Source organism: Carcharodon carcharias, chromosome 30 (assembly GCF_017639515.1).
Source record: "Carcharodon carcharias isolate sCarCar2 chromosome 30, sCarCar2.pri, whole genome shotgun sequence".
In the NCBI taxonomy this organism is placed as follows: domain Eukaryota; kingdom Metazoa; phylum Chordata; class Chondrichthyes; order Lamniformes; family Lamnidae; genus Carcharodon; species Carcharodon carcharias.
In genome coordinates this window covers 27383264-27401050 of record NC_054496.1, presented here as the reverse complement: position 1 = coordinate 27401050, position 17787 = coordinate 27383264, and the positions used below count along the sequence as shown (strand labels likewise).

General features: G+C 44.9%; 1 protein-coding gene across 1 annotated transcript in view; it reads left to right on the top strand.

Moving 5' to 3' along the window:
• The window catches only part of atp13a1 (ATPase 13A1), a 97161-nt gene that overhangs the window by 61162 nt on the left and 18212 nt on the right, over nucleotides 1–17787 (top strand). The window contains exons 14-19 of the mRNA XM_041176965.1: nucleotides 1320–1495; nucleotides 2016–2126; nucleotides 10603–10728; nucleotides 12396–12504; nucleotides 13302–13501; nucleotides 17222–17318. Of these exons, the coding sequence (XP_041032899.1) occupies nucleotides 1320–1495; nucleotides 2016–2126; nucleotides 10603–10728; nucleotides 12396–12504; nucleotides 13302–13501; nucleotides 17222–17318 (819 nt within the window). The remainder of the gene's footprint in view (nucleotides 1–1319; nucleotides 1496–2015; nucleotides 2127–10602; nucleotides 10729–12395; nucleotides 12505–13301; nucleotides 13502–17221; nucleotides 17319–17787) is intronic.

Here is a 17787-nt window from a genome sequence, read left to right as displayed (position 1 = left end):
CTTCTCTAGAGAGATCCAGTTCATTGAGCTTATCTGGGTAACTAAGGTGCTTCAGACTGGGAATTAATCTTGTGGCCCTCCTCTGCACCCTTTCCAGAACCTCAATATCACCCATCATATGAGGAGACCAAAACTGGACACACTATTCTAACTGAGGCCCAACCAAGGTCTTGTACAAGAAAAAAATGGTATGCTCTGTTTTATAGTGAATTGTCCTAGAACCCTGCTCGCTTTAGATGTAGCTTCACCACATTGATCGTGAACCTTTAGAGAATGACGCACTAAAACACCTAGATCTCCTCCTTTCGCCACTGGCTTGAATTCTTTTCCCTATATGTATGTGTAGCATTTGATCAAACCACACGCGTAACACTGCACTTTTCTAAGGTCAGCACCATTTGCCCAACATAGTCCTAATACCGCAGCACACATTAGTTGCACGTGTAGTAATGGGCGTTCTCTATAGCTCTGACTATATCCTATCACCTGCAAACTCATGTATTATTGCCCTAACACCTACCTCTAGATCATTAATGAAAATATAAACAGTGAAGGTCCCAACACCAGTCACTGCTGGACACCATTGGTAACTGGTCTTTAGCAAGTTTAAATCCATCATCAAAACACTTTCTCCCTACAGGTATTCAGCCAATTCTCAAATTGCTGTGGTAAATTAACCCATTGCATGACACCTTATCAAAAGCTCCAAGTGGACAATATATGCCAGGTGATCCTCATGCTTAAACTTGGTGAACTCTACAATCAATTTCTAGAAGCCATGTTGGGTGTCCCTATGAGGCTGTCTCTGTCTAAGTGGTCATATAGTGCATCAGTAATGATTCCCTGGAGCTATTTACCCATTACTGACCTTGGGCTAGTTACCCTCTGGCTAGTTACCCTCTTCTAACTTTATCTCCCTTTTTAATAGTTTGGAATTGCAACTATATTAACCCCCTCGCAGTCTGAGGGAGCAGCCCCTGACTCCGTTGAGCTATTAGAGATCTGGGCAAGGGGTTTGTGAGGTACCTCTGTCCCATTTCCTTAAAGAACACTCAAGTGAATGTGCCAGCAGCCTGATATTTTAAGGTCCCTTATGCTTTTTAAAGCAATTTCCTTGTTTATGTTAATATTAACAACCTCACTTACTTCTTAGTGTGAAGTGATTCAAAAACATTTACAGGCCAGAGGTGTTGTTTTGATAAGCCAATTGCAAATGTTGGTGTTTCCCAGTTGGCTGTTTTGCAGAAAAGTTACCAAATTCAGCTGAATGCTTTTTTTTTAAAAAGTACTTTGCCTCACTGTTCGTCTTTATTCCTTAGATGAGAAGGTTTTTCCCAAAAGTATCAAATCGCAAGGTCTGAAAATACACCAGCGCTTTCACTTTGCCAGCGCACTGAAACGCATGTCAGTCCTTGGCTCTTACGAAACAATGGGCTCCACGGATCTCCAATACTTCAGTACTGTGAAGGGAGCACCTGAGACACTGCGTAGCATGGTAAGAAGCCTAGTCAGGCTTGGAGCAGATTCAGAATATGAAAGAATATTTATTTCACTGGATCACACAGCAAAGCCTTATTTCTGCCCACCCCCCCAAAACTTCATTACTCACCCCACCACGGTAGATAACTGTAAACCACAGTCACCCCTTACTAAGTGACGGTGCATGCAATTAAAGTAATTGGCAAAAAATACAGGTGGAAGATGAAAAAAATGTAACCGGTCATTTGTTGTGATATGCAGTGTGCTACCTGAAAAGGTGGTGGAGGTAAATTCTGTAGCAACTTGCAGCTGAGGGCTATGGGACAGTGCTGCTCCGCAATTGGGTCACAGGAGTAGCTCGGGGTGGCTCACCTTGCGTGTGAGGAAGGACTCTTTGCCGGTCACTCTGGTTTTGGCCACCATGTGAGGGAGTTAACTAAAAGGCATCTACTGTTGTGATGCTTCTGGAATCTTGTAGCTGAACCTATCATCAGTTTAGTTTCGTGACTTGTGTTGAATGTGTGATTGTTTTCTAGTTCTCCGAGTGTCCCAGCCACTATGATGCAGTCCACACTGTGATGTCACGAGAGGGAGCACGAGTATTAGCCTTGGGATATAAGGAGATGGGTCACCTCACTCATCAGCAGGTAAAAATATGCTTGGATATCTTAGCATGGCTCTCACACCTCTTCTGTACAATAACTATACTGAATTGTACGCTAACTACAGGTAGCAATGTTATCATAGTCATTATGGTACAGAAGGGGGCCTATTAACCCTTCGAGTTTGTGCCAGCTCTCTCGAGCAATGAAGTCCGTCGCAATCCCCTGCTCTATTTCCTATAAGTTTATTTTCCTCAAGTGGCTGTCCAATTTCCTTTTGAAATCAGTGATCATCTCCATTTCCACCATTAACTTAGGCAGTGTTCCAGGTCATCACCATTCCCTGTATGGAAAATGGAACATTACGTTTGCCTTCCTAATCACTTCCTGTACCTGCATACTAACTTTTTTGTGATTCATTCACCAGAGCACCCAGATCCCTCTGTACTGCAGAGTTCTGCAATCTCTCTCCATTTAAATTATATGCTGTTTTGCTATTTTTCCTACCAAAGTGGACAAGTTCACCTTTTCCCACATTATACTCCATCTGCCAAATTTTTGCCCAATCACTTAGCCTATTTGTATCCCTTTGCAGACTCCTTATGTCCTCTTCACTTTCCTACCTATCATTGTGCAAATTTAGCAACTATACATTCAGTCCCTTCATCCAAGACATTGATATAGATTGTAAATAGTTGAGGGCCCAGCACTGATCCCTGTGGCATTCCACTTGTTACATCTTGCCAAACCGAAAATGACCCATTTATCTTTACTCTGTTTCTTGTTGGCTAACCAATCCTCTATCCATACTAATGTTACCCCTACACCATGAGCTCTTATTTTGTGTAGTAACCTTTGTGGCGCCTTGTCAAATGCCTGCTGGAAATCCAAGTACAGCACATCTACAGGTTCCCATTTTATCCACATTGCTTGTTACTTCATCAAAGAACTCTAAATTAGTCAAACATGATTTCCCTTTCACAAAACCATGTTAATGCTGCCTGATTGCACTGAGATTTTCTAAGTGCCCCGCTATAACCTCCTTAATAAGTTGCAGCATTTTCTCTATGACAGATGTTAGGTTAACTGGCCTGTCATTTCCTGCTTTCTGTCTCCCTCCCTTCTTGAATAGAGGAGTTTATATTCGCTATTTTCCAATCTGATGGGACCTTCACAGAATCTAGCGAATCTTGGAAAATTTTGGAATACAGCCAATGCATCTACTATCACAGCAGCCACTTTTTTTTAATGACCCTAGAATGAAATAATCAGAGGTGCGGTGAGAGTGACTGCCCTTGACATCAAGGCAGTATTTGACTGAGTGTGGCATCAAAAAGCCCTAGCAAAACTGGAGCCAATGGGAATCGGGGGTTGGGGGGAGGGGGAAAGCTCTCCACTGGTTGAAGTCAAACCTAGCACAGAGGAAGATGGTTGTGGTTGTTGGAGGTCAATCATCTCCGCTCCAGGACTTCACTGCAGGAGTTCCACAGGGTACTGTCCTAGGCCCAATAATCTTCTGCTTCATCAATGACCTTCCTTCCATCATAAGGTCAGAAATGGAGATGTTCCTGATGATTACACAATGTTCAGCACCATCCATGTCTCCTCAGGTACTGAAGCAGTCCAGGTCTAAATGCAGCAAGACATGGACATTAACCAGGCTCGGGCTAACAAGTGGTAAATAACATTCAATACAAGTGCCAGGCAATGACATCTCCAACAAGGGAGAAGCTAACCATCTCAACCTTGAATCCCCCACCATCAACATACTGGGGGTTATGTTTGACCAGACACTGAACTGGACTAGCCATATAAATACTGTGGCTCTAACAGCAAGTTAGAGGCTTGATTCACACTAATTTCTGGGATGTTATTTGTATCCTCTACAGTAAAGGCAGGCACAATATTTCTTCAATTCACCTGCCGTTTCCTTATTTCCCAATACTAATTCCCCAGACTCTCTCTCCAGGGGGCCAACACTCACTTTAGTTACTCTTTTCCTTTTTAAATAACAGTAGAAACTCCTACTATCTGTTTTTATATTTCTAGCTAGCTTTCTGTCTTACTCTAGTTTCTCCCTCATTTTTATTTAGTCATTCTTTGCTGTTCTTTATATCCTATCCAGTATTCTGACCTGCTGATCTTTACAGAATTGTATTTTTTTTTAGTTTGATGCTATCTTTAACTTAGTTAACCACAGATGGTGCGTTCTTCCCCTAGAGTATTTCTTTCTGGAATGCATCTTTGGTGGCCTATAAACTACACCCACGAGGGAATTTTTGCCTTTGCTATTTCTTGCCTCTACCCAAACTAATTCTACATCTCGATATTTAGAATGAATTTGGGTCATCTCTCCCTGTTGTACTAATGTCGTCCTTAATTAACAGAACTACCCCTCCACCTTTTCCTAGCTTCCTGTTCTTCCTAAATGTCATATACCCTTGAATATTCAGGACCCAGCCTTTGTCATCCTGCAGCTGTGTCTCTGAAATTTATTTATTTCAATTTGAGCTGATAAATGCTACCTGTATTCTGAAACAGGGCCCTAAGTTCTGTCTTTTTACTATTTTTGTAACCTTTAGCCTTATCTGCTGGCACATTTAAGTTTGTGCGCTCTGTCCCTTTCTGCCATGCTCTGATTTTCATTACCTTGTTGCTACTTTGCTTTGATAAGAGCAAAATATTGCAGATGCTGGAAATCTGAAACAAAAATCAAAATGCTTGAAAAACTCAGCAGGTCTAATAGCATCTGTGGAGAGAAAAAAAAGCAGAGTTAACGTTTTTAGTCCTTAAGACTCTTCTTCCCTGCTCTGAAGAGTCATAATGACTCGAAACGTTAACTCTGTTTTTTTACCTCTCCACAGATGCTGTTAGAGCTGCTGAGTTTTTCCAGCATTTTCTGTTTTAGCTACTTTGCTTTCTTGCCTTGTCCTCTCCTGTTAATTTATCACATCTTCCTGCACTTGATCCCTCAGCCCCACTTTTTTTAGTTTAAAGCCCTGTCTACTGCCCTAGTTATACAACTCGCCAGAACATTGGTCCCAGCATTCTTCAGGCGAAGGCCACCCCAACAGTACTGCTCCCACTTTTTCCCAGTACTGGTGCCAGTGCCACATGAATGGAAACCCATTTCTCCCTCACCAATTTTTGAACTACGCATTCAACTCTCTAATCTTATTTACCCTACACCAATTTGCTCATGATTTGGCTAATAATCCAGAGATTATTGGCTTTTGAGTCTCTGCTTTTTAATTTAGCCCCCGGCTGCTCATAAGCAGGATCTCTTTCCTAGTCCTGCCTATGTCTTGGATACCTAGGTGGACCATGACAACTGGATCCTCTCTCTTCCACTGCAGGTTCCCCTCCAGCCCTTGGCAGATGGCCTGAACCATGGCGCACTGGGCAGGCAACACAGTCTTCTGGACTTTCACACCAGCCTGCAGAAAACTATGTCTATCCTCCTGATGACACCGTCCCCTACTTTCACTACATTCCTATTAACTACACCCCCAACCCCCCCCCCCCCCCCGCCCAACCCCGCTTGAATGGCTTCCTGTACCATGGTGCTCATCCACCCTGTAACCCCCTGTGTTTGTCCATACAATCTGCAAGAACCTTGAATGTGTTGGATATTTGAAAATGCTGAGGCTCCTCCACTTCTGCCTTCTCAATTCCCATATCTACTTCACACGCTGTCACACCTTCCTGTCTCTTACCATGGACCAAATTAGATTCCCCTAGCCTAAGGGGTGTGACTGTCTCATGAAACAGTGTCCATGTAATTCCTCCCCGCCCCCCACCTAATGCATCACAGTGTCTGTAGCTCGGACTGCAGCCCATTGATTCTGAGCCAGTTTTCCTCGAACCGCAGACACTCACTGAAAACATGTTTGACTTGGATCACACTGGTGCACAAGGGCTCCCATGTATTGCAGCTGCAACATATCGCCAGCCTTGCCAGCATTAGTGTTTTAATTAATTATTTTACTGATTAAATTGAATGCCTTTAGTCCTGCCTGTGCTTATATTCTCATTATTTCAATTGATGTTGGACGTATCCCAGTTGAAACACTCTAATTTAGATGAGATAAATAGGATTTTTTTTTCTTTCATGGGATGTGGTGGGGGGGGTCACTGGCTAGGCCAGCATTTATTGTCCATTCCTAATTGCCCCTTGAGAAGGTGGTGGTGAACTGCAGTCCATGTGGTGCAGGTACACCCACAGTGCTACTAGAGGGGGGTGTTCCAGGATTTTGATCCAGTGCCAGTGAAGGAACAGGGATATATTTCCAAGTCAGGATGTTGAGTGGCTTGGAGGGGAACTTGCAGGTGCTGGTGTTCCCATGCACCTGCTACCCTTGTCCATCTAGGTGGTAGCAGTTGTGGGTTTGGAGGATACTGTCTAAGGAGCCTTGGTGAGTTGCTGCAGTGCATATTATAGATGGTACACTCTGCTGCCACTGTGCATTGGTGGTGGACGGAGTGAATATTTGTGGGTAGGGTGCTACTCAAGCAGGCTGCTTTTTCCTGAATGGTGTTGAGCTTCTTGAATGTTGTTGGAGCTGCACTCATTCAGGCAAGTGGAGAGTATTCCACCACACTCCTGACTTGTGCCTTGTAGGACAGGCTTTGGGGAGTCAGGAGGTGAGTTACTCGCTGCAGGATTCCCAGCCTCTGACCTGCTCTTGTAGTCACAGTATTCTTTCTGGTAACACCCAGGGTGTTGATAGTGGGGGATTAAGTGATGGCTGTGTCATTGAATGTCATGGGGCAATGGTTAGATTCAGTCTTGTTGGAAATTATCATTGCTAAATACTCATCAGCCAGCCACCTACCTATTTCCCTGTGATATCACACCTTGATTATTCTTTCCGAATGCGGGTTCTGAGCCTACAGGTTGGTTCCTGGTGGATAGCTGTTTATATCCCTGCCCTGGCCTTGCTGTTTCCAGCTGCTCATTGACTGAATACTCACTTTTTGCATTGTTTATACCCCTGTTTTTGGTCTCGCTCCTTCCCACCAACTGCGTCTAATCAGACAAGCATTGAACTGAGCCAAAGAAGATATTAGAACAGGTGACCAAAAGCTTGGTCAAAGGAGGTCTAAACGCTTTCGTAAAGGAGAAAAGTGAGGCATTATTGTTTAGGGCAGGAATTCCAGAACTTGAGGCCTAGGTGCATGAAGGTACTTGGAAATATATTGCCGTTCCAATAGTGGGGTGATGACAATCAAGGATGCGCAAGAGGCTAGAGTCGCAGGAATGCAGAGATCTTGGGAGAGTTGTAGGGCTGGTGGAGGTTACAGATACAGGGAGTGGCGAAGCCATGGGGGAATTTAATTTGGAGGCATTGCTGGGCCGGGAGCCAATGTAGGCCAAAAAGCACAAGGGTGTTGGGTGGAAGGGACTCAGCCGAGGTTTAGATGAGTTTAACTAACTTGTGTGTAATATGAGAGGTAGTGCTGTCTTGGTTGAGATGTTGAACTTGTTTGCAGGTGGATTTAAAAGATCCCATGGCACAAAGCGAAAAGGAGCAGAAGGGTTCCTTTGGTTCCCTGGCCAACACTTCTCACTCACCAAAACAATTTGGTTGCTCAATCATCTCATTGCTGTTTGAGCAACCTTGCTGTGTCAAACTTATTGCTTTCCTGTGTTACAGTAGTGTGATTGTACTTCAGAATTATTTCCTTGACATTGAAGCATTTTGGGCTGTCCTTAAGTTGTGAAAGACGCCATATAAATGCAAGTTTGTTCTTATTACAAATTCATGTGTCGACATTTATCATGAAAATTTCCTTTTAAAAAAAATAAATCCTGCTGTAATTCGATTCTCTGGCTGAGAGGGTGCAATTATAGAGTGGCATATTTTGTTGGACTGTTTCCACTATAAATGGGACATAATGGAATTGTAAAAATAAGGGCAGAATGTATGATTTTAAAGTAAGAATTGAATTACATTTGCATGCTTCCCAGTCCAGTTATTCGTCATTGTTCTCACTCACTTCATCTGAAATCTACACCTGGCTTTTGCTCTCTGTGGAATGCTATAGGAGATCAGTTGGTCATTAGGTTAAAATGACACATCAGTACTGGCCATAAAAGATGTAGAATTATCTATATTCTTCAAACTAGAGCCAACATCCCTGTTCTTGGGAATTGGGAACCTTGCAATGCATCCTGTGTTGATATTGTGGATCCTGTCTACTCTGATAGTTCTAATGTGGAGAAATATTTCTTTTTAAAATATAATTCACACCAGTCACTTTTACATTTTTTATTCATTCAGGGGATGTGGGCTTCGCTGGCTATGCCAGCATTCATTATCCATCCCTAATTGCCCTTGAGAAGGTGGTGGTGAGCTGCCTCCTTGAACCAGTGCAGTCCACGTGGTGTAGGTACAACCACAGTGCTGTTAGGGAGGGAGTTCTAGGATTTTCACCCAGCAACAGTGTAGGAACGGCGATATATTTCCAAGTCAGGATGGTGAGTGGCTTGGAGGGCATCTTCCAGATGGTGGTGTGCCCATGTGTCTGCTGCCCTTGTCCTTCTATGTGGTAGCGGTTGTGGGTTTTGATGGTGCTGTCAAAGGAGCCTTGGTGAATCCCTGCAGTGCATCTTGTAGATGGTATACATTGCTGTTACTCTGCGTCGTTGGTGGAGGAAGTGAACATTTGTACAAGTGTTGCCAATCAAGTGGGTTGCATTGTCCTAGACAGTGTCAAGTTTCTTGTGTTGTTGGAGCTGCACTCATCCAGGCAAGTGGGGAGTATTCCATCACACTCATGACTTGCCACTTGGATGGTGGACAGGCTTGGGGGAGTCAATAGGTGAGTCCCTTGTCGCAGGATTTCTAGCCTCTGACTTGTTCTTGTAGACACAGTATTTTTACAGCTAGTCCAGTTCAGTTTCTGGTCAATGGTAACCCCCAGGATGTTGATAGTGGGGGGTTCAGTGATGGTAATGCTATTGAAAGTCAAAGGGCGATGGTTACATTCTCTCTTGTTGGAGATGATCATTGCCTGGTACTTATGTGGTACGAATGTTACTTGTCAGCCCAAGCCTGGATATTGTCCAGGTCTTGCTGCATTTGGACAAGGACTGCTTCAGTATCTGAGGAGTCTGAACATTGTGCAACCATCAGTAAACATCCCCACTTCTGACCTTATGATGGAAGGAAGGTCATTGATGAAGCAGCTGAAGATGGTTGGGCTGAGGACACTACCCTAGGAACCGCTGCAGTGATGTCCTGGAGCTGAGATGACTGACCTCCAACAACCACAGCCATCTTCCTTTGTGCTAGGTATGACTGCTATGACTGCAACCAGTGGAGAGTTTTCCCCCTGATCCCTATGGACTCCAGTTTTGCTCGGGCTGCTTGATGCCACGCTTGGTCAAGTGCCGCCTTGATGTCAAGGGCAGTCACTCACCTCACCTTGGGAGTTCAGCTCTTTTTTGAACCAAGGCTGTAATGAGGTCAGGAGCTGAGTAGCCCAGGTGGAACCCAAAGTGAGCATCAGTGAGCAGGTTATTGCTGAGTAAGTACTGCTGATGACCCCTTTCGTTACTTTACTGGTGATGGAGAGTAGACTGATGGGGTGGTAATTGGCCGGGTTGGATTTGTCCTGCTTTTTGTGTACAGGACATACCTGGGCAATTTTCCACATAGCTGGGGAGATGCCAGTGTTGTAGCTGTACTGTGATCGCTTAGCTCAGTGCGTGGCAAGTTCTGGAGCACAAATCTTCAGTACTATTGCTGGAGTATTGTTAGGGCCCATAGCCTTTGCACTATCCAGTGCCTTCAGCTGTTTCTTGATATCACGTGGAGTGAATTGAATTGGCTGAAGACTGGCACCTGTGATGCTGGGGACCTCCGGGGGAGGCTGAGATGGATCATCCACTTGGCACTTCTGGCTGAAGATTGTAGCAAATACTTTAGCCTTATATTTTGCACTGATGTGCTGGTCTCCCCCATCATTGAGGATGGGGATATTTGTGGAGCCTCCTCCTCCAGTGAGTTAATTATCCAGCACAATTTACGACTGGATGTGGCAGGACTGCAGAGCTTAGAACTGATCAGTTGGTTATGGGATCATTTAGATCTGTCTATCACTTGCTGCTTATGCTGTTTGGCATGCGAGTAGTCCTGTGTTATAGCTTCACCAGGTTGACACCTCATTTTTAAGTATGCCTGGTGCTGCTTCTGGCGTGTCCTCCTGCACTCTTCATTGAACCAGGGTTGATCCTCTGGCTTGATGGTAATGGTAGGTATGAAACTAGATGTCATACTAGTGCCATACCTAAGCATTCAGAGTCTTCTGTTTAATAGGACGTAAATTTGCCTTCCAGTGTTTCTTGACTGTCATCTGGACTCTACGTTTAGGGCTTTTGCAGGAAGAGCCTTGTTCATATGGGAGTTAAGTGTTGGTACTACTCCAACAAGGTTGTTCTACTCCAACAAAGTTTTTTTTTCTCATTACCATAAGAGCTGTTGTTAATTTTGTCTCCGTGTTTCTTTCCTCCCAGGTACGAGCAATAACCCGCGAGCAGTTGGAGTCAAACCTGAAGTTTGCTGGCTTCATGGTCGTTTCTTGTCCCCTCAAGGCTGATTCGAAAGCAGTCATCAAAGAGATCCAGAATGCGTCACATCAGGTAGGTGCACCTTCCAATTAGATTGCAGACAATAACTGTGCATCCTGCAGTGATCTCTGGTCAGTTCACTTATTGTTCAGGTGGGCCTCTAGTGTGAAGAGTTATTAAAATCAATCAGCAAATAGTCACCTCACTTAAGCCCTTGTGTTGATGCATCTAACAGCAGGTCGAGACTTTAGGGGAGGTGGGTTTCAGGGGATCAAGTGTCAAATGTAAATATCCACGCAGTTAGAAACTAATACCATGCAGCTGTGGCAACATACTAATATAATTGGCTAACAGGCCTCTTGCAATTTTGACTCGTCATTGAAAGCTTTCAAATATTTATAATCATTCAATGGTTACAGCACAGAAGGAGGCCATGTGACCCATTGTGCCCATGCTGGCTCTCTCTGCAAGAGTAACTCATCTCGTCCCACTCCCCTGCATTTTCCCTGTTGCCCAACAATTTTTTTTTCTCTGTTCAGATAATTATCCAGTTCCCTTTGTGAAAGCCACGATTGAATCTGCCTTCACCGCACACCCAGACACTGCACTCCAACTCCTACCCACTCGTGTTGCAAAAAAAATGTTTTTTCCTCGTGCATCCTTTGGTTCTCAATCCCTCCACCAATGGGAATGATTTCCCCCTAACTCTCGATCCCAGGCACTTCATGATGTTAAACACCTGTTATCAAATCCCCTCTCCACCTTCCCTTATCTCAGGCGAACAGCCCCAGCTTCTCCAATCTGTCCATTTAACTGAAGTCCGCCATCCCTGGAATCCTTCTTGTAACCTTCTCTTCAGCCCATCTCAGGCCTTCATATTCTTTCTTCAATGTGGCGACGAGAATTGGGCACAATACTCCATTTGAGGCCAAACCTGTGTTTTATAAGGCTCATCGTAACTTCCTTTTTTTTTTTACTTTGCCTCTAATTCTGGATTCCATACACCTTATTAACTGGTTTCTCAACCTGTCCTGCCACCTTTCAACGATTTGAGCACATATAACCCGAGGTCCTCCTGCTCCTGCATCCCATTTAAAATTATATGCTTTATTTTATGTTGCCTCTCCTTGTTCTTCCCACCAAGTGTACCACTTTGCATTTCTCTGCATCAAATTTCACCTGCCACCTTCCTTGCCCATTCCAGCGGCCTGCCAATGTCCTCGAGGTCTAACACTATCCATCTCACAGCTCACAAGTTCTTCAAGTTTTGTCATCAGCAAATTTTGAGATTTCTTGCATCTAAAATGATAGTGACATTGGGACAATATTAATCCCCAGCCAGATAAACCTTGCTTTGGAGTACAACATCCATAATTAACATTGCAATCATTTAATTAGTTTGAAGAATTTTTTTTTTGTGATCTCTTCCCCACCCCCTCATTTCATTCCATCTCATTCTTCCCTTAAATGTTTTCTCTCAATCCTGGTTGATTGGCTGTCTAATCACTGTGACTGTCTATCCCTTCCTCTCTTTTTCACTCCCACTCCCTCTCCCTCCTGCCTCCACTCCCCCACCCCCCACCACATCTCCTTTCTTACCCCCTCCACACCACCACCCACTGTCTTGCTCATGTCTTCTCCTCCTTACTAATCCTCCCTCCATTGTGCCTGTGCCTTGTCATGTTTCTGTCTGTGACCCTCTATCCCTGCCAATCCCCTGTTTCTCCATCTCTCTGCAGGTAGTTATGATCACCGGTGACAACCCGCTTACAGCCTGTCATGTGGCCCGAGAGCTCCACTTTATCCAGAAAGAGCACACTCTTGTCCTCCAAGCACCTCACACTAAAGGTAAAGCCACTACCCAATACCTGTAGCCTGATGTACTTAATTGAGATTTAAAAGCAGCAGATAAAATGGTCCAGCTCACTAATAGAAATGTGTCAATGTATGTTTTCTTCATATGCATCTAGTGCAGGAGAGCTAGGTGATCTATTCTTCCTAGCCCTTATTTTTACTCAATGTATTGATTAAAACCAGATTATTGCTGCACCTCTGAGTAGGACACTAACCCCTCCCTGCCCACCAACCAGGATAAACAGAGCCAACGCTCAGCAAGCCGGGCAGTCTCTATGGAGAGCAAAAGGGTTAATGTTTCAGGGCAATGACCTCCTCAGAACTGGGATAACTACGAGTAGCCATATTTACCACCAAATTGACCCCAGAGACTAAGAAAATAATGAGCTGCCTTAATCCCTAAATCTGCTTTGATCTTGATACACATCTCCCATATTTGAAAACTGATCTGAGCAGCCACATGTTTATTTTATGAAGACAGTTACCATGTGTGGTTCTATAGCCTTGCATTTAGCTGAATAGAAACATGCGTAAAACAGATCAGTTTGTACCTTTTACTTGGTGCGCCATAGGGTAGACAGCATTGAGATGCACAATCATGTCACATGTCAATAGGTATCTGTTGAAGTTATTTTAAGTGCAACGAAGCATGGATGGAAACACCTTATTATGGTATTAAAACTTCACTGGTTAGCAGCAATCCCCAAGGAACATCATTTTGTAATGGAATGTTTGGAGGACTGTCCTATGTTCGTGAAGTCTAATGGAATGTTGTGTGTTCATCCCTTCAGATTCTAGGTGGCTGTGGGAGTCCATTGATGGCAAAGTTACCAGTCCCGTGATTCCATCCACCCTGAGTGACCTGACTAGACACTACGACCTGTGCATGACGGGAGAAGGGCTCAATTATTTAAATATGATGGACAGGCCCTTCCTGATGAAGCTGATACCTCATGTCCACGTGTTTGCCCGGGTCGCACCCAAGCAGAAGGTTAGACTTTTACTACAGTAACATTGCATTCATATGGTTCTTTTAATATAATAAAACATCCCAAGGTGTTTCGGGACGTTTCCAGGCAGTGCATTCCAGACCCGAACCACTTGTGTGAAAAAGTTTTTTCTCATGTCACATTTGCTTCTTTTGCAAATCACTTTAAATCTGTGCTCTCTCGTTCTTGATCCTTTTACGAGTGGGAACAGCTTCCCCCTATATACTCTGTCTAGCCTCCTCATCAGGCTAAGAAAATAACGAATCATCTTAATCCCTAAACGTGCTAAATCTTGGTACATTCATTTCACGTTTGAAAACTGATCTGATAAATCCTCCCATATTTGAAAGCTGATCTGGTTGACTGATAAATGCCCTCTGAAATAGCCTAGCAAACCATACAGTTGAATTAAACCACTACAAAGTCAACAAAAAGGAATGAAACTGGACGAAACACCCGGCATTGACCTAGGCACCAGAAACGACAGCAGCAAACCAGCCCTGTCAACCCTGCAAAGTCCTCCTCCCTAACGTTTTGGGGTTTGTGCCAAAATTGGGAGAGCTGTCCCACAGACTAGTCAAGCTGATACTCACGGAATCATGCTTTGCAGATCATGTCCCAGAAACCACCATCACCATCCCTGAGCAGAGGTGGCGGCACAGTGGTATAAAGTCGGGAGGGAGTTGCCCTGGGAATCCTCAACTTCAACTCTGGAGTCTGAAGTCTCATGGCATCAGGTCAAACATGGGCAAGGACACAGCCTGTTGATTACCACATACCGCACCGCCCCACCCACCACCCTCAGCTGATGAATCAGTACACCACCATGTTGAACACCACTTGAGGAAGCACTGAGTGTGGCAAGGGTGCAGAATGTACTCTGGGTGGGGGTCTTAAATGTCCATCACCAAGAGTGGCTTGGTAGCACCACCACAGACTGAGCTGGGCGAGTCCTAAATGTCAAAGCTGCTGGACTGGGTCTGAGGTGGGTGTGAGGGAACCAACAAGAGGGAAAAATATACTTGACCTCACCCTCACCAACCTGCCTGCCGCAGATGCATCTGTCCATGACAGTATCGATAGGAGCGACCACCACACAGTCATTGTGGAGACAAAGTCCCACCTTCACATGAGGATACCCTCCATCGTGTTGTGTGCCACTACCATTGTGCTAAATGGGATAGATTACTAACAGATCTAGCAACTCGAGACTGGGTAACCATGAGGTGCTGAGGGCCATCAGCAGCAGCAGAATTGTACTCAACCACAATCTGTAACCTCATGGCCCAGTATATCCCCCACTGAACCATTACCACCAAGCCAGGGGATCAACCTTGGTTCAATGAAGAGTGCAGGAGGACATGCCAGGGGCAGCTCCAGACATACCTAAAAACGAGGTGTCAACCTGGTGAAGCTCCAACACAGGACTACTTACGTGCCAAACAGCATAAGCAGCAAGTGATAGACTGAGCTAAGTGATTCCACAGCCAACGGATCTGATCTAAGTTCTGCAGTCCTGCCACATCCAGTCGTGAATGGTAGAGGACAGTTAAACAACTCACTGGAGAAGGAGGCTCCACAAATATCCCCAGCTACAATGATGGAGGAGCCCAGCACATCAGTGCAAAAGATCAGGCTTGAAGCATTCGCAGCAATCTTCAGCCAGAAGTGCAATGTGGATGATCCATCTCAGCCTCCTCCAGAGGTCCCCAGCATCACAGATGCAAGTCTTCAGCCAATTCGATTCACTCCACGTGATATCAAGAAACAGCTGAAGGCACTGGATAATGCAAGGCCATGGGCCTTGACAACATTACGACAATAGTACTGAAGACTTGTGCTCCAGAACTTGCCGTGCCCCTAGCCAAGCTGTTCCAGTACAGCTAACAACACTGGCATCTACCCGGCTATGTGGAAAATTGCCCAGGTATGTCCTGTACACAAAAAGCAGGACAAATCCAACCCGGGCCAATTATTGCCCCATCAGTCTACTCTCCATCTTCAGTAAAGTAATGGAAGGGGCCATCAACAGAGCTATCAAGCAAAGCAGCACATGCTTAGCAATAACCTACTCACTGATGCCCAGTTTGGGTTTCTACAGGGCCACACAGCTCTGACCTCATTACAGCCTTGGTTCAAACATGGACAAAAGAGCTGAACTCCAGAGGGTGAGGTGAAAGTGACTGCCCTTAACATCAAGGCAGCATTTGGCCGAGTGTGGCATTAAGGAGCCCTAGCAAAGCTGGAGTCAATGGGAATCGGGGGAAAACTCTTCGCTGTTTGGAGTCATACCTAGCACAAAGGAAGATTATTGTGATTGGATGTCAGTCATCTCAGTTTGAGGACATCACTGCAGGAGTTCCTCAGGGTAGTGTCCTTGGCCCAACCATCTTCAGCTGCTTCATCAATGACCTTCCTGTCATCATGAGGTCAGAAGTGGAGATGTTCGCTGATGATTGCACAATGTTCAGCACCATTCGTGACTCCTCAGATACTGAAGCAGTCCATGTCCAAATGCAGCAAAACATGGACAATATCCAGGCTTGGGCTGACAAGTGGCAAGTAACATTCACACTACACAAGTGCCAGGCAATGACCATCTGCAATAAGAGAGAATCTAACCACATCTGCCTTTGACATTCAATGACATTGTCATCACTGAATCCCCCACGATCAACATGCTGGGCATTACCATTGACCAGAAACTGAACTGGACTAGTCATAGAAATATTGTGGCTACAAGAGCAGGTCAGAGGCTAGGAATCTGGCTGTGAGTAACTCACCTCTTGACTCCCCGAAGCCTGTCCACCATCTAGAAGGCACAAGTCAGGAGTGTGATGGAATACTCCCCACTTGCCTGGGTGAGTGCAACTCCAGCAACACTCAAGAAGCCTGTCACCATCCAGGACAAAGCAGCCCACTTGATTGGCACCCCATCCACAAATGTTCTCTCCCTCCACCACCGATAAACAGTAGCAGCAGTGTGTACCATCTACAAGATGCAGTGCAGAGCCTCAACAAGGCTCCTTAGGCAGCACCTTTGAAACCCATGACCGCTAGCATCTAGAAGGACAAGGGCTGCAGACGTATGGGAACACCACCGCCTGGAAGCTCCCCTCCGAGCCACTCACCATCCTGACTTGGAAATATATCACCATTCCTTCAGTGTTGCTAGGTCAAAATCCTGGCACTCCTTCCCTAACAATACTGTGGGTGTACCTACACCATATGGACTGCAGCGGCTCGAGGAGCTCACCACCACCTTCTCAAGGGCAATTCGGGATGGGCAATAAATGCTGGCCCAGCCAGCGACCCCCACATCCTGTGAATGAATTTTTTTTTAAAAGTCAGGATGGTGCCTTCATCCTACAGTTCAGAGCAATCATCCTCCTCAGGGTTAGACATAATTAGAAACTTAGAATTTTCAGCAGCGAATTGAAGGCATTCAACTCATAGGGCTTTACATCATAGTACCTTCCTCCTAATCCTCTACCCCTGCCCTTTTGAATATTTTTGTTCACTTAGTTGCACCTTAAATGCAGTGATTAACTTAGCTTCAATTGTAACTTGTGGAGATGGATTCCCTATTTTAATAATCCATTGTGTGGAGACATTTCCCCTAGCCTCCCCTTTATGCTGCTATATTTGCCCCAACTATTGGTCAGATGTTTTTTTGCTGTGCAGCTGTGTTGTGACTGAATACTGCCATGCTCTGTTTACAGGAGTTTGTAATCACCAGTTTCAAGAGCCTCGGTTACACCACATTGATGTGTGGTGATGGGACCAATGACGTTGGGGCCTTAAAACATGCTGATGTTGGTAAGCATTAAAAGCCTGAATGCATGGTACAGACCAAGATACTGACTGCAGAAGCACTGACTGTCAGATTCAAGCATCACAGAGATGTCTGGTTTAAGTATTTAACCCTGCACTGAAGTTGAATTCCAAAGCTATGAATTAAAAGATGAACAAAATTATAAAATAAAACTCCACGCATGTCCTGGCCATCACCCTCATGCTGTGCTTGGACTTGGTTTCCTTTTTAAATCCAAACTATAATCATAGAATGGTTACAGCACATAAGGAGGCTATGTGACCCATTGTGTGTGTCCATGCCAGCTCTCTGAAAGAGCAACTCGGCTGATCCTATTTCCCTGCCCTCTTTGTAGCCCTGCAAATGTTCTCTTCAGGTGCTTATCCAACCCCCTGTTTGACAGCCCTGATTTCTATCTGCCCCTGTCACAGTCAGTGCATCCCAAATCCTGACCACACGCTGCGTAAAAAGTTT